Source organism: Lagenorhynchus albirostris, chromosome 7, assembly GCF_949774975.1.
Source record: "Lagenorhynchus albirostris chromosome 7, mLagAlb1.1, whole genome shotgun sequence".
Taxonomy (NCBI): domain Eukaryota; kingdom Metazoa; phylum Chordata; class Mammalia; order Artiodactyla; family Delphinidae; genus Lagenorhynchus; species Lagenorhynchus albirostris.
In genome coordinates this window covers 105,413,982-105,431,011 of record NC_083101.1, presented here as the reverse complement: position 1 = coordinate 105,431,011, position 17,030 = coordinate 105,413,982, and the positions used below count along the sequence as shown (strand labels likewise).

General features: G+C 56.3%; 1 protein-coding gene across 3 annotated transcripts in view; it reads left to right on the top strand.

Annotated features, from left to right (window-relative positions):
- KIF13B (kinesin family member 13B) overlaps positions 1-13,092 on the top strand; it is a 187,805-nt gene extending 174,713 nt beyond the window's left edge. For 2 of the 3 annotated variants that reach the window (XM_060155774.1, XM_060155773.1), the window contains 3 exons: positions 2,223-2,285; positions 5,901-6,783; positions 10,395-13,092. In XM_060155774.1, coding sequence (XP_060011757.1) covers positions 2,223-2,285; positions 5,901-6,783; positions 10,395-10,681 — 1,233 coding nt within the window. In that variant the 3' untranslated portion in view covers positions 10,682-13,092. The remainder of the gene's footprint in view (positions 1-2,222; positions 2,286-5,900; positions 6,784-10,394) is intronic. The other variant, XM_060155776.1, reaches the window with a different exon arrangement.
- Positions 13,093-17,030: the final 3,938 nt, after the last annotated feature.

Here is a 17,030-nt window from a genome sequence, read left to right as displayed (position 1 = left end):
CGTGCACTGAAGGACTGTAAGACAGGGTGAAGAATACGTGCTTGAAGTGGAGAACCCCTGAAAGGGAGCGGGGAGCACGGGGCAGGTGCCGGAGGGTGGGAGGGAGTGATGTGAGCCCGGCGGGGGGCGGGGGGTCCGTGGCGTTGCCGCCAGCGGGCGTCCTCCCTCATTCTGTGCTGTTGCCTGCTCACACCGGCTCTCTTAAACACACCTCTGATCCTCGCTCTCCCTGGCCTTCAACCCCGAGGAATTCCCCAGTGTTTGCAGGGTAGAGTACATCTTCCTTTCCTTTATCCCTAGGTCCTCCCATCTGTTTAGCTGGATCTCCTACTATCTCCTATTTAATCGCCTCTTCTCTGTGCTTTTGCCCAAATCCTGTTGCTGGTCCCTCACCTCTACAAAATTAATCCCTTCTAGCACTTTTCTCCCAAAGGCAGTCCCAGGGCATAGCTGGTTGTAGCGGTACCTTTGCTGAAACGCAATTGTTTGGTGTGTGAACATAGCAGGTTGACACCTACCCTCAGTGGGCCATCTTGTTGCAGGTGGGCTCTTCTCCCTTCAATTAAGAGTCTGGGCTGCCAAGTAGGAAGCAAGACTTTGGCCGTCAGCCTTCGTGCCTGCAGACTGTCTGGGGAGTCGTGACAGCAGAGGCCCCCGGGCCCCCAGATGCACCAGGGACCTGGAAGGACCTGGAGTGCTCAGGGCCAGAGGAAGGGACCTGGAGGGATCTCCGGGCAACTTAGATTAGATAGTAGATCAGTGAGCCAGCAAGAGAAGAGACATGCGTAACTCCATGGTAACAAACTCCGACACCCAATTTTGACTCCTTCTGTGAGACAGGACTGCGAGTAGGTGTTCATTTTGCCAGGACGGAGCCCTCTTAGAGCCCAGCTCTCTGAGGCAAGGTCCAGACTTGTGTGTCGGAGCAGGCAGGCCTGGGAAGGGGCCAGACGTTGGTTGAGAGAATAAAGGCGGATGTGGTGGACCCCGGGCTTCTTCGAGATGACTGCGTCTACTCTGTGCCCTTCCCCACCTGCTGTAGTGAACTCAGCACTACCAACTCCTTCACGGTTACCAGCTCCTCCTTTGAGGTCTGTTTTCCTTATCCTGGGGCTTGTTTTTGTTTTTCTTTATTTTTGGCTGCGTTGGGTCTTCGTTGCTGCGTGCGGGCTTTCTCTAGTTGTGGCGAGCAGGGGCTACTCTTTGTTGTGGTGCCCGGGCTTCTCATTGCGGTGGCTTCTCTTGTTGCCAGGCACGGGCTCCAGAGCAGAGGCTCAGTAGCTGTGGCACGTGGGCTCAGTAGTTGTGGCTCGCGGGCTCTAGAGCACAGGCTCAGTAGTTGTGGCACACGGGCTTAGTTGCTCCGCAGCATGTGGGATCTTCCCAGGGCTCGAACCCATGACCCCTGCATTAGCAGGCAGGTTCTTAACCACTGCGCCGCCAGGGAAGCCCCCTAGTTTTTGTCTTTTTTTTTTTTTTTTTACTCTCTCTTTTTGTAAATGTTCCTTGAACCACGTGTCCATAAGCAGCCTACTCCGTTCTTGTGATGTCACTTGTGCCCATTAACTCAGGCTCTCGTCACTCACCCCTGCTCTGTTGCTGGAGCCTGTGATTGGCCCGCCTCACTCGTGCACTGTTTCTCCAGCCAGCCTGCCTTCCGCCAGCAGGTCGGTCTTCATGTCCTGCCCTCTCTGCCCAGGCGTTGCAGGGGTCCTTACCATTGCCCAGGAGCTTTTGTTCAGACCCCAGAGCCTCTGTCCACATCCCTGTCCTGCTGTGCCTCGTGCTCCAGCCACACTGGCTTCTGTCCTCCTTGCTTCCTGTGACGGCACTGCCTGTGATCCTCTCGACCAGGGGTTTCCCGGGCCAGTGAAGTCCTGTAACGCTTGTATGTAGAGACGCAGCCCTTGGCTAACATGTGCCGTGCGAGAGTGGAGAGAGCACACCATACACCTTACTGTCTTCAGCGCGTGTCTGGTGTTGCCAGCTGGGCGCGAGCAGCTGGCTGAGTTCCCGGCTTCTCATGTTTCCTCTGCAGCATCCTGACCCCAGCCCCGGGCAGGCCTGCTAGGCAGTGACTTGTTAGAATTCCTGAAAGTTGTAAAAGTTTGCTTTGTGTGGGCCATCCTGACAGCTCTCCTGTCTGTTCAGTTGAAATCTTCTCTGGTTATTCTGTTCTGCTCCCCTGATCCCTGTGTCCACCTGTTCCCTTGTTTCCTCAGCCCGTGCCTCGAATCATGGTGCAGTCAGCCCTCCCAGATGCCGGGACGCCCGGGATGGTGGAGGTGAGTTAGTCGGGCCTGGTGGCGCCTTTGCTGGTGGCTACCCCACATACCGTGGGTGGCCTCGATGCTATACTTGTTGAGTCCACACCCGTGGTTTTTTTATTTTAGCATTCCCGTTTTGATAATTAACTATAATATAGGTCACCGTCTTCTCCCTCTGTATTTTGCTTGTTACACTTTCCTGTTTTCAACTTGTTAATCATATGATTGCTAAACTTTTAGGTGCTTGACTGCTAATGCAGTCTGTGGCTTTAATAGCCCACTGCTAGGTAGAGGCGATTTCTATAAACAGAACAATCTCCTTATTCCAAGTGTTGACTAAATTCTCAGTTTTACATTTCATTCTGATTCATGATATCAGCGTGAAAAGACTGCTGCTAAGCTGGGGAGAAAATAGTCTCTTATGATCTCCCACAGATGAACAGCACTTCTGATCTTATGAATAGCAAATCTCTTTTCTCCCACTGTGTATTCATCCTCTTAGGAAACGCGGTATCGTCATAGGAAAATTTTATTTATTAAAACAATAGGAAAAGAGGCCAAATAATTCGAAAGGAAATTTAGACGTTCAAGAATTTACTACTTTCTGCACAGCCCTTTTCAATGCAGGACATCCTTGGTGCTCACGAATTTAACTGAAGATAGAGCTGTGACACCCACCGCCCCCCCCAGCCCCCTATGAGTTGGGTTTATTATTTCTCGGAGGCAGGACTGGGGTCCCAAGGCCGGTGGGGCAGAATGAGAGACAGTCCCTTACGTAAGGGCGCTGCCTTGCGTGCTCCGCGCAGCTTTGCTGCACATCCCGCTGGCTCGCTCAGCATCCCGCTGGCTCACTCGCGTCCAGGCTTTCTGGCAGCCTTAGGAATGTCAGTGGCAAAGTGTAACCCAAAGACGCAGGGAGGTTCTCATCCACATAGCAGCTCCAGTCGAGTGGGAGCGGCTGCCGCAGCGCCGAAGCGGAAGGATCTGAGCTGCGCTCGGTCAGCAGGAAAGAACGCGGGTTATCTGGGCTCGCCTTTTGCCGCCTCCCGTCACCTTTTTCTTGTCGCTGTGGATGTGACCTCTGATCCCTGGCTTTTCACTTACTGGAGCCTTTGGGTGAATCCTTTAGCCTGTCTGGGCCGTGTTGTAAAGCGAGTACTTTCTGGCCCACATCAGAGGATCCAGTAGCGCTGATGGGGGAACAGCAAGGAGCTCTAGGGCACTGTTGCAGGACTGTCCCCCTCCGGATGGGCCCAGCTGCCCTTAGCAGACAGCAGATCCGGCAATGGTGGGTTGGACCCTGGGAGAGTGGGGAACACAGGCTATTTAAGGGCCATAGTTATCGTTCAGATTCTAGACTGTTGTAATTTTGTTTGCGTATTCTTCCCTGCCCAGTCAGTGATATTAAAACTAAAATAGAAAAGAGTAAATAAAATATGTACAAGTTGCAAAAGAAAAATGATTGAAGGATTGCCTAATCTTTTAGAGTATTTATGCTGGTGACAGTTATTGATCTATTGAATTTAGTAAATTTTGCAGCCCAGAGATTAATCACAAAAATGGGTTGTTAATCTCAAGGGGTGCTGTTAATTTTGTACCCTGAGAGCGTGCCTTGTGGGGGAAGGAGGGCCTCTGGAGACAGGAATATAAATGACAGTTCACGAGAAAATGCACGATTTATCAAATTGCTGAGTTAAGCCCAGTAACTGGAAGAGACTTACAGATCTCAGCTGTTTCCCAGTTCAAATAAATCCTGTATTTCAAATGGAAAATGGCCATTCTCGTAATATAAATCATCTTTCTGTAAATATTGAAAACACATTTCTCTTTCTGAGCAGCACCCCTCTCGCCCCCCAACCCACTCCCCACTCTGTCTCCCGTTCCCTGTCATTGTGCACTGGGAATAGAAAGATAATCTGCCACCTTCTCCCAATGGCTTAAGTTATCAAGGCAGGACACCTTAGAGCGCGCCAGAAACCGCAGAGCTCGGCACAGCCGCGACTGTCGTCTTCCCCAGGAGATGGGGCTCTGCGCGTCTCTGCAGGCTCCCTCGGACCCGGTGACGTGAGGCGGAGAGGCCAGCGTAGCTCTGGCCTCGCTCAGCCCCTGCTCGCCGGGCTGGCTGCTCCTCGGCCTGAGTCTCCCGGGACCAGAGGGACCATCTGTGACATGGGACCAGCCTTGAGCAGCAGCTTGAAAGACGGCCTCTCAGAGGAAGGGCACAGCCTGCGGGCAGCCTCTGTCCCTCCTCTTCCCCCCGCCTCCCGCCCGCAGGCCCCAGGGCTGCTGCTTCCTGCCCGAGCTGGTGGAGCTGTGCGCTGGCACTTCCAGATCCTCCAGTGAGACCATCATTTCAGTTTTGCAGGAGGAAAGTGCTCTTCTGGCCTCCGGCGGTGCTGTCAGTCTCCCCGTGGAGTTGGTGTTGGGCAGGGGGATCCGTTCACATGGGGGCAAGAGTTCTGAGCCTGCGTGCAGGGAAGTGGGAGGCGCTGGGAGGTGTGCGCCTGCTGTGTGCCACGCTCTGTGTGAGGGCCTGGTCTGCCTACCTTGTACAGCATTGCCGAGGTGGCCGCCCCGTACGTGTTGTTCCCACCACCAAGCGATTCTCGGACACCAGCTGTGTGTCCTACAGTTAACTCGGCTTCTGACCCCATCTACTTGGAGACAGTGTCAGATGCCACAGGTTGAGGGCTCAGCCCCGCAAGACTGTCCCCACTTCAGATGCCAAGTCCAGTGTGCTCCAGCTCAGAGGGTCCCATGACCCCTTCCTCAGGCTGAATGAATTTGCTAGAGTGACTCACAGAACTCAGAGAAACATTTTACTTACTAGATTATCCATTTATTATAAAAGGATGTAACACAGGAACAGCCAGCTGGGAGAGATGTGTAGGGGAAGGGTGGGGAGCTTCCACGCTCCCTGGGCACAGCGCTCTCCCCAGATTGCCACGCGTTCACCAACCCAGAAGCTCTCCAAACCCTGTCCTTTTGGGTTTTTACGAAGGCCTCATTGTGTAGGCATGGTTGATTCAATCATTGGCCATTGGTGATCGGTTCAGCCTTCAGTCGCTGCCCAGAGGTCAGGGGTGGGATGGAAAGTTCAAATCCTCTAGTCACATGGTTGTTCCCCCTGGCAACCAGCCCCCTTCCTTGGGGGCTTTCCAAAAGTCACCCCCTTAACAAACTCAGATGTGGTTGAAAGGGCCTCGCTATGAGTATTAAGAAGCCCTTATTGTTATTGCCACTTAGGAAACCCCAAGGGTTTTGGGAGTTCTGTGCCCGAAAACAAGACTAGGACCAAATATGGAACTCTTACTAGAAATGATGCCATCACAGGCAGCTGTTAAGATCTGCAGTTTACGGAAAGGAGAGGCGATGAGGGGCACCCGTGGCCGTCTTGCTTAGCCCTCAGTCGCAGCAGGGGCAGCGCCAGCGTGGAGCCTAGTCGGCCTGCGTATCTGGTTCGTGGAGGTCGCACGGCAGAACAGGGGAGCTGAGGTGGGAACCGGGTCCGCCCTGCTGCACGGCTGCGCTTGTCCCACCGTTGGAGCTGTCATGTCCCCGCTGACAACAGCATTGGTCTCCAGGCTTTGGGGAGCGGATGCCTAACTGTGAATTCTCCCCTCCCTGCTCCAGGCTCAGCGAGAGAGCGCGGGGCTGCGCGTGGCCTCCGACGTGCCCGTGGCCTTGCCGGCCGCCCCCTCGCCCAAGACCTACGACGGGCCCCCGAGACCCACGTCCACCTCCCCGGCCCCCGAGGGCGCGGATGGGCCGCCCAGCCCCCTGAGCGAGGCGTCCAGCGGCTACTTCTCGCACAGTGTCTCCACTGCCACCCTGTCGGACGCCTGCGGCCCCGGCCTGGATACCGCGGCGTTGCCCTCTCCTGGCCCCGGCCCGGCCACCCCCGAGCCCGAGCCCCCGGCCGCGCCCGTCACGTCCCGCGCCCCTCCACGCCCGGCGGAGCAAATGGCGCAGGGAGACGGCGCGGCCGCGGCCCCTGTCGGGGCTGCAGCGGTGAAGCGGGACGAGGTGGCAGGACCCCCTGCGCCTGACCGGCGGGGCAGGAGTGACCCTGCCGCCGCCCCCCAGAGGCCGGAGAGCCCCCAGCCCCAGGCGAAGCCGGCCGCTGGCCCAGGGCCCGACGTCTCCAGGCCGCCGGCGCCTGCTGACCCTCGGTGCCAGCCGCCCGCTCCGGCCCCTTCCTTCAGGATCCAGAAGGTGCGGACCTCGGAGCTGAAGTCATTCACACGCATGCTTGGCGGGGACCCCGGCGGCCCCTCGGGGAGCGAGGAGGACCCGCTGGCCTCAGGGGGCCCGGGCGACGGCAGTGCTGGGGCAGAGGCCCCGGGAAAGCTGGAAGTCTCCTCGGATTCTGAAGAAGCCAGTGAGGTCCCAGAGTGGCTCAGAGAGGGAGAATATGTGACCGTGGGCACCACCAAGACGGGCATCGTGAGATACGTGGGGCCCACTGACTTCCAGGAGGGCACGTGGGTCGGAGTGGAGCTAGACTTACCTTCAGGTTAGTGCTGCTGCTTTGGGACAGGTTCCGGGTCCCGGGGCGACTCACCGTGCCCCCCGTGGTCGGCCCTGCCCCGCACTGCCCAGTGCCTGCTGTGTGCCCTTGGGCACATCGTTCACGTCTCTGAGCCCCTGGGTCACCACTTTCCAAAATGAAGAATTTTGTCTAGATAAGAGTTTCTTAAGCGTTTTCAGAGTCAGATTCTCTTTTTTTTAACCTGCAGAAATTTCTCAGAAACCAAAGACCTTAATTGAAAGCTACTCTTAATTTGGTGACTTTAAATCCTGATTTTTCTTTTTAGTCACAGAAGCGTCCGCATTTCAATTGTCACAGCAGCTCCGTCTGCTGTGCTTGCTCAGGTTACAAAAACCAATGCCCCTGTGGAGCTTCAGATGCTTCAGGTGTTCCTAAGACACCCCAAGGCTCCTGGGCCCCCAGGGGGAGGACAGAAGGCGAGGTGATCGAAGAGCCTCGTGGGCTCACCAGTCTCTTAAGTCTCCTTATGGAATGGCCTCCCTCCAAGCCAAGAGATCATCATTTCAGAAAGACTGAGGGCAGGACTTAAGGAAACATGTACTTTGTCGTGCCATTCATTCATTCATCTATTTAGTTTTATTTATTTATTTTTGAACGTGTCCGGTCTTTGTTGCTGCGCGCGGCCTTTCTCTAGTTGTGGCGAGTGGGGGCTACTTTTCGTTGTGGTGTGCAGGCTTCTGATTGCGGTGGCTTCTCTTGTTGCGGAGCACGGGCCCTAGGCGCATGGGCTTCAGTAGTTACAGTGCATGGGGTTCAGTAGTTGTGGCGCACAGGCTTAGTTGCTTTACGGCATGTGGGATCTTCCCGGACCAGGACTGGAACCCGTGTCCCCTGCATTGGCAGGCGGATTCTTAACCACTGCACCACCAGGGAAGTCCCCAATTTTTCTTTTTTTTCTTTTTTATTTTTTTGCGGTACGCGGGCCTCTCACTGTTGTGGCCTCTCCCGCTGTGGAGCACAGGCTCAGCGGCCATGGCTCACAGGCCCAGCCACTCCGCAGCATGTGGGACCTTCTAAGACCAGGGCACGAACCTGTGTCCCCTGCATCAGCAGGCAGACTCTCAACCACTGCGCCACCAGGGAAGCCCCCCAATTTTTTTTTTTTAAATTGAGGTATAGTTGATTTACAGTATTAGCTTCCAGTGTATGGCATAGTGATTCAAAATTTATATAGATTGCACTCCATTTAAAGTTATTATAAAACACTGGCTGTATTCCCTGTACCATATAATATGTCCTTGTAGCCTATTTATTTTATACATAGTGGTCTGCACCTCTTAACCCCCTACCCCTGTCTTGCTCCTCCTGCTTTCCCTCTCTCCGGCTGGTAACCATTAGTTTGTTCTCTATATTTGTGAGTCTGCTTCTGTTTTGTTATATTCATTCATTTGCTTTGTTTTTTAGATTCCACATGTAAGTGATAACATACATTATTTGTCTTTGTCTGACTTACTTCACTTAGCATAATTCCCTCTAGGTTCATCCATGTTGTAGCAAATGGCCTGCGGATTCTTTTTGATTTAAACAGTTTTATTGTGATGCAATTTACATACCAAAAAATCCACCTGTTTAAAGTGTACAATTCAGTGGTTCTTAGTATATTTCCAGAGTTGTACACCCTAATTTTAGAATGGGTTTATCACCCCAAAAAGAAGCATGTCAGTTAGCAAGACACTACCCACCCCCCCAAGACCCAGGTAACCATTGATCTACTTTTTTGCCTAAGTTGATATAAAAGGTCCTAATCTGGACTTTCACATAAATGGAGCCATAAATACCCGGCCTCTTGTGACTATTTCACTCTCCGAGTTTCCCGGGCTTAGCCAGTTGTGGTCTGTGTCAGCACTTCATTCCTTTTTGTGGCTGATACTGTCCCACTGTAGGGATGCCCCACGCATTCGTTGTTCATCCACTTGTCAGTTGATGGACGTTTGGGTTGCTTCCACTTTTTGGCCGTTGTGAGTAAGGCTGCGGGGAACACTTGTGTGTTAAGTTTTTGCATGGACACACTCGTTTCTCTTGAGGAGATATGGCGGGGAGTTCACTCTGTGTCTAGCACGCTGAGCTCGGCTGGCCTGATTGCCTTTCTCCCTCCCACCAGCGTGTCCCAGGGTGGGGCAGCTGCTCCCTGAGCTGAGGCTTGGAGGCTGTGGAGATGGGTTTTAGCAGAGCTTGTGTGGCCTGCTGGGTGTCGCCAGTGAGGAGCTGTCCTTTGGTCCAGCAGAGTGAGGGTTGCGGGAGGGGCCTCAGTGAACCCCAGGCCACAGTGACTGTCTCTCAGCCCCTAGGCTCAGCTGTGAAATCACTGTCTTTAAAAATAATTTTGGCCAAGAATGTCATAAAATGGAAGAGGTAGAAGACTAGTGCAGCACAGGCTGGAATATTTTTTAAATTCCATTTCTGCTGAAATGCAAAGGGGAATTGGGAAAGACATTTTTATCTGTAATTGAGCTCAAGAATTAAAGGGGGATTAGCGAACAGACGAATTCATCCAGCAAATAAATACTAAGCACCTACCGCGTTCCAGTCCCTGTCCTGGATTTTGAGGACACCTTGGTGAGCAAAACCAAGTTCTGGTTTCCCTGGACTTACATTTTAGAGGGAAGAGAATTGCCAAGTAAACAAACAAAATGTGATAGTAGTGCGTGCTATGAGGAGAGCAGGGAGAGCACGTGCTCCCGAGGAACCAGGGTTCTGGCAGGAGGGGCACTGGGCGTGCGGGGTGGATGCCCGGTAGAGAAGAACAGTCAGAGGGCCACCTCGGGCTGGACACGCAGCCAAGAGGCAGCAGGGTTCTCGGAGGGCAGGCTGGGTGGGCGAGACCCCAAGGGACAGGGCAGGGCCACACACAGGCCCCCGCCTTCGAGGGGGAAGCAGGAAGGGAGAGCGAGAGGTCACCTGTGAGATACATCGAGAGGCGGACCGAGTGACTCCTGCTGACCTTGAGAGGAGCTGGTGGAGGGTGGGCCTGTTTGAGAGGGAGGAAGAGAGGAGGCAGGCTGCGGGGTGCAGGCAGTGAGTGTGGACAGTTCATGAGTGCTTTGCTGCAGAGATCATGTTCCCCAGCAACCCATCACCATGGGCTGCGGACACTGAGGGATCAGCTCCCCCCAACCCCCCCCCCCAGGTGCTGACCTTCACCTTAAAGCATTTTTTGTTTGCTTTTACCAAGGAGGCATCTTCTCCTCATCTTGACACACCAGGCGTGACATCTCACTAGCTACAGTTTGGTAATTTGCCAGTTTCCATCTAACAGATTTAGGGAAAATAATCGTTCCACTCACGACATCCATCCTAGGTTTGCGTCTTGACTGTCCAGACTGACAGCGGTTGGTGCCGAGGGCGGGGCGAGTGGGCGGGCTCTGCCTTGGTGGCACGTGGGCGTCAGAAGTGACAGGCCCTGGCCGTGCCGGAGGCCACCGGGATCTGTCCGCAGTGACCACCTCTGCTGCTCGGGAGGCACTGCCCCGGCCCCGCTCCTTCAGCGGGGACCGGCTGCGCGGGCCTGGGAGCACAGGGGTCCCACGGGCCGGGGAGCCACCTCCACGTCTTCCTTCCTTTCTTCCTTCCCGCAGGTAAGAACGATGGCTCCATCGGCGGGAAGCAGTACTTCAAGTGCAACCCCGGCTACGGGCTGCTGGTGAGGCCGGGCCGCGTGCGCAAGGCGCCGTGCGCGGGGCGGCGGCGCAGCGCGGGGCTCCGGCCGCAAGGCGCCCCCGAGACTCGTAGGAGCGGCGCGCTCTCTGGCTCTGCCACCAACCTGGCCTCGCTGACGGCGGCGCTGGCCAAGGCCGAGGGCGCGGCGGGGCGGGCCGAGCGCGCCCCCGGGAACCCGGAGAACCGCAAGTCCTGGGCCAGCTAAGCGGCGGGGTGGCCACCTCCCGTCCTTCCTGGGCAACGGACAGAGGGCGCGGGGCCCCTCCGAGCCTTTGCGGGGACAGCCCCGGGCGGGCCCTCTAGCCCCTCTCCGTGGGGACAGGCCGGGAATGCTTTCTGCACGTCGCGGGGCTGGTGACCTCTCCCTGTTTCTCCCTCTCCCCAGAGAGTGAGGCGGCGTCGCAGCTGGGCCGCGGGTGGAAGGTTCTAGGAGCCCAGCGTGGTCCCGGATTGTGGAGAGCAGGGTTCCGCCGTCTTCCTGGGCCTGGGGCCGCCGCGACTGCGGCCGCTGTTGCTCTTTTTTCTGTGCTGGTGACGCCGTTAACCTCTTAATTTAAAGCATAACCGTTACTCGTGCCTTTCCCTCCCGTGGAGGCGGCGCCCCGCACCCCCGTAGCCCCCAGCACCTCTCCCCACCTCAGGTGCCTGGGGCCCTGGGCCTGCCCCCTCCCGCCTTTCCCTCTTCCTTTCCACGGGGTTTCTTAGAGGTTTCTTTGTGGGTGTTTTAGGGTCTTTATACCCAGAAAGTTTTTTCTCTTTGCCATTTATTCCCTTAACAGAGTTCTTGGCATATATTTATTATATTTATTTTTTCAAAATCCGAAATTGTTCGCGAGCCACAATCATTCTCCCGATGTGAGTGCCCAGGGCCTGCCTTACGCTGCCCGCCTCTGCGGCCACTTGGGAGCTGCCAGCCTCCTGCCTCTGGCGGGGGTTCCCGGAGGACGCTGCCCTTCCTTGTGTCCTTTATCGCAGATACACAAGTGGCCTTACTCTAAGCTGACAGTGAAAACCTGGAGACTTTTGTTGTGCTTCTGTGGCCAATGACAAAGTCGGTCAGAGGCATCGTGGCCTTGGTGCGGTTTTGGTCCTGGGAGGGTCCTTAGACCAGCTTAGCTCCGTGGCGGTTTTGTGCCTTGACGCCCGCCCAGCCTGGGGCTGCAGCCCAGCAGGCGGAGGGAGAGCTGCCCACCCCGCTGCCGGCGGGGTTTATCCCTGGGAGCCTCGCAGAGCCACGGGCGAGGCTGGCCTGGATGGCGCTGGGGACGGTGTGAATCATCCCAGAGCATCGCCTGGCCCCGCTGGGACAGCTCTGGTCCAGAGCCCTTTCTCCACCGGTGCCTTTGGTATTACCAGGGTGGTGGCCCAGTGACCTGGTGCCCCAGGTCTGTGGCGGGCCACCACTTGTACTCCTTCCTGTCCTCAGCTGGCATTCCGAGGAACACCTGCCGGGCGTGTCCCTGAATTAAGCGCTCCCAACTCTGTGCCAGGTCTTCTGCGTAAGCTCCTTGCCAGCACGGAAGCTCTCCTTCAGGCCTGTTTTCAGTGCGAGGTTCTCCTCCGTGGATGCTAGCACCACCCGCTCCCTGGGAGGGCGGCTCTCGCTCCCAGAGCCTCAGGTGACCTGCCTGGTGGGGCAGAAAGTCCGCACCAGGCGCACTGGAGAGAAGACGCCATAGAAATGGAAGGTGGCTTGGGTGTTTGTGACCCTCATTTACGGAGCCAAGTACTTGCTGGGGCCCATCTGCCCTGTGACAGGCGTCACAACCTCACAGAACGGGCTTGGGACGGTCGGTCGGGGGATGTGAAGGGTCGGGCTCTTTTCGTTGTCGGTTGAGTTGAAGTGGAAGAGGTGACAGCCCCAGTCACTGCCCTGAGCAGGTTTTTGGCCGGAGCTCACGGGCCGGGAGGAGCCCTGTTGTCTGGAGAGGCCTCAGGCGCCCTTCCCCTTCTCCCAGCTTCCCCTACGCCTCCTCCCGGGGCCTGCTTTTCAAACGTCCCCAGTTCCGCCTGCCTGAGAGTGTCCCACCAGCCCTGCCCAGCATCTCTGCCCCCAGGGAAGCAGCGTTTCCTTAGAGCCCTTGACCTCGTGCTGCCGGGACTGGGGGCAGTGGCCAGAGCCCGTTGTGTGCAGAGGTGGTGCTGTCTCCAGGGAGGAAAGCACTGTCGCTGCTCTAGAGTCTGTAGCTCCCAGCTTGCCTGGGGTTTTCTCAGAATGAATCGTGTTTGGGCCTGTGCTGGTGGCGTTAGAGAGGCCACGTCGTCCCATCGGCGTTCCTGGTAAGCTGTTCCTGCGGCCAGAGAGCAACACGCGGGCTGCCCTGGGCATCCTCATCTGTCAGCACTGCTGGCAGAAGGCAGCTGCTGGCCTGGCTCTCCTGACCCAGCTCTGGGCCCTGGTTGGCCCGGGACCCTCGAGGGCAGTGAGGCGGCCCCTGGAAGAGCAGAGCAGGGCGTGGGGGCCATGCTGGGTCCTCGCAGGGGTATGGGGCCAGCAGTCCCGACCCCCGCCCTCTGGCTCCATGACCCACACGTCCCTTTGGGCCGCTGTGTTGGTGGATGGAGTGGGGCTCCGGGGACGCTCTCGGCCTCTCTCTTGCTGCCTCCGGCTTCCTGGGCGGCTCGGGGCGGGGGTGGGGGGTGGGTGGGTGGGTGCGGGGACCGTCCTGCTCCCAGGTGGTGAAGGAAGCCCGCCCTGCTTCTTGGCGCAGACTCCTGTTAGCTTGTGAATGGAAGAGCTGCGGTCCCTAAAGCCAGGTGCCGGGCAGTCCCTGCACCCTGAGTTATTGGGTGGAGGGGGGAGGGAGGGACTCCCCCTTCCCTGCGTCTTCTGTCCTCGCCTTACTAACACATAGACCTAATTTTAAATAAATGTCAGCATTAGGATCCCTGATGCGGTTCTTAGCAGGTCAGGCTCCGGGATTTAGTAAGACAGCAGGAGCGGCAGCTGCGTGGCGCTGGGGAGGGACCGTCCGTCTGTGGCTCCCAGCCGCACGAGGACAGGTCAAGGCTGGGCGGGAGCCCTCCTGGCCTCTGCCTCCTGCTCTGTACACACACGGTCACCCAGCCCGGACCCCAGAGGACTGTGGGGGGCGGTGCGGGTGGCCGGCCAGCGGGTCAGGCCCCTGTGCTCGGTGAGCTGTGAGCGGGCCCCTTGCAGAGCCGGAAAGGCCTAGGAGGTGTTCAGACCCTTATCCCCCCTCCCCCCGACCCCGTTACTTCCTCCTCTTGGATTAAAGTTCCCCGTCTGTGAAACTGACCAGGAGGCCACGGGTACATATTTTCTCCGCTACAATGAGCCACTTGCCCGAGGCCTGCCTGCTCTCACACGCCGCCAGCTCCCAGGATCACCGCCCCGTCTGTCTGCCTGTCGCTCCTCAGATGGACAGACATCTCTCCGGGATGGGTTGTGCACCTGAGACCCTTGACTGCACTGTCCCCGTTGTCCCCATGTGCACCCTTCTCGCGGAGGAATCCGTCATGCCTCCTGCGTGCTGCTGACTAATCGTGTTGGGAGAGTCTTGGAGCATCTCTGTGCGTGGAGTTCTGTAAATATGACGGGTTCACATAAAAGAGTGATTTTGTTTGGGAGACTGTATTGATTTGCTACACATGAAATGGGAGTTAAGAAAAATCCAAAGACTCTGTAATGAATTGTAAAGACTTAATGATTTGTACTGTATAATGAACTAAACCTCTTTAATTCTGTACCATATATGCCTTTCCGTCACATGACCAACAGCCTCTAAATAAAACCATTTGATCTCCTGCCTACGTCTGGGTCGTCTGGTTGCCTTCCTCTCCCCCACCCTGAGGCAGGGGTGTTTGGGCTCATTCCAGACTGTTCCACAGGCAGCTGTGACATGGTTCTGAGTGATCAGCGTGGGGCTTTTCAGGACTGAGACTAGAAGAGAGAGGTTCAGGGCAGCAGCAGGTCCGCTGAGCACACCTCCACAGCCCAGCGCTCCTTGTGATTTGGTTCCGTGGCCAGTGGGTTGAGACCTTTTTCAGGAGCCAAGGACCAACAGAAACTTTTTGATGGCCTTACATTCAAGGTAATCGGAGCTTCTGGGCTACCTAGCCGGGAGACCGCTTCTCTGGAACAGGGGTGTCCCAGCTCTCACGCCTCAGCTCCACTGTCCACCTCGACCTGCACGCTGGGCCCCCTGTCAGACGCCGCAGCTGGGGAACAGAGGACTTCTTTCCACTGCTGCACGGGTGAGTGGACCCTCGAAGGTTCTGCAACGAGGTGTTTGGGGGAGGAGGACTATGGCTGTGCACACCGGCGGTCCAGTCCCCGCAGGCTGTGAAGCCCGATGGCATTTGTTGGGCCCTGCTTGCCCCTGAGGCCGACATCCTGAGGATGTGGCACCCAGCTGTAGCCCAGCGTGGGCTTGAACCAGCGCCGGGGAGAGAAGCAGCCCTCCCGAGATGGCCTGCACCGTCCTGCTCATGGTCCAGGAGCCCAGCCCACAGCCGCGAGGACGCAGTCGGCCCAGTGCGCTGGTGGCCCTGCATCGGTGAATTACTCCGCCTGCGCCTGCTATAAAAGGTACTTGCAAACGTAGGGCTGCAGCCTCGGGGAGGGCTGATTAGAGGTGGCCGCCAGTCAGAGCACGTCTTGGCGGGACTTGTTTGTATTCCTAAGTGCCCGAGACTTGTTCTCAGAGATAAGCACTGCCGAATAATGACAGAAATTTGGCAGCCAGGAGGCTGTCCTGCTCTGAGGCAAGAGTCTCAGATTGATTTAGCTCCTAGGGTAAATCGTATTTTTCGAGCCGTTACTTACTGTCTTGCAACTCAATGAGATCTCCTTTGCACGAGGCTGTGGGGTTTTCACGGTTGCTCAGACCCCAAAATGGGCGCTAGTGGGTATGTCACGTTTAGTTCGTTCACTCTCTCGCTACTGGGTCCCTCGGAACATGTGTGCGCCGTCCTGCACCGGGCCTGGTGTCGCTGGACAAGTCCCACGGTCGCAGAACCTCGAGCGTGGCACCCACAAGAGGGGCTCCAGAGCTTTAGGGGTTGAGGAGGTGACCTCCAGGCAAGTGTGTTTGGAGGACTCGCAGACGAGGCGCGGGGGTGGTGGTGCTCTGGGGGCAGGTGGGCCCTGAAGGACAGAACCAGAAGGAGCAGTTCTGGCCCCAGTAGAGGGGCACGGGGCGGCGGGGGGATGGTCCTCGGCATCCCCATCCCCCGAAAACCCGCCCATCTACGTTGGCAACTTAGACAGGGTTTGAGGGCAGCTTAAAGTTTTGCAGAGTCTTTTCTAGTTATGCATAATGAGAAAACAGACCGTCTCTGAGAAGGGGTCGTTGAACCTATCCTAGCCTGTCGGGTGAAAGGGGAGCTTTGGCACCCGATCTCAGTCCTGCTCAAGAATTTGCTCCCAACCATTGGACGCCTTACACAAATTACAAAGCTTCAGCTTTCTTTCATATTGTGTTTTTACTGCTAAAGGTGAAGCCCCAGGAAGGATGGCTCTTCTAGGAAAATGAGGTGCTCGGGGCATGGCCTGAGGTGGGAGTTCACGGCTCAGCGAAGTTCAAGGGTGTGGTCCTCGTGGAAGAGAAGCTTCCAGCATCCCAGTGGTTTTAGGATGTGGGAGGATGGTGCCTGTAGTGAGGGGATCACGGGCGGGGAAGCTACGCGAAGAGATGGCTTCTCCCGGGGGATTCGGGGCAGACATGAAGGGAGCACAGGCTGGAGGAGAAGGGGCCGGATTCACGGCTGACGTTCCCTCAACCAGGAAGTGCTTGATTGTCCCCTTAACCCCTTTCAAGTGTCCTCGGGTCTCTGGGGCACCAGTCCATTTTCAAAAGCATGAAGGGACAGATGCTCAGAACAGAAGTGGCAGGGCACTTCCCAAATGACTGTCCTTACTCAAAGAAATCCCGACCAGTCTTCGTTCAGTTATACATTTTATTCTCTAATAGGTACAATACTAAAATAAACACAAATTAAAAAAAAGTTTTATTAAAACAAAACTGTACAAAAAAGCAGTATACTACATTTTAATTACAGAACAGTCTACTGTCCAAAAGGCACTAATCCAGAATAGGAGATACAATGATACAGGACTCATTGGAACTATTTTAATCAATACAATAGAGCACTTGTTTCTTTGACCATTTACATCTAGAAACAAGGGCTGTTTGCTACAGTCATTACACAATGTTATAAATATGAGTCCCACAGGTGAAGGTGCAGTATCGCTCTCCCTAGAGAAGGTTCACGTCACGAGGGACTGTCTTGGGGCTGAGAGGTGGGTGGGCAGCAGAGGCAGTCCCAGGCCAGGGCCTCTGGACGCCTTTGTGGTGGGAGGGCCGGCTGTCCTGGGCACGCGGAGCTTGTCCTCCGGCCCGGCCTGTCCGATGGGCGGTTTCTGGCCATTGCTGGCAGCCACGCTACCCCCTCTTGGGTGTTAGCACCGGCGGAAGGTGGGTTCTGAGACCCTCCAGGTTGACTGGGGCTGGAGGCCTGGGGGATGAAGCGCCAGCAGCTCGGCAGAGGGGAGGCGTTTTGTAACCTGATCTGAAAAAGGCAGCGACTAC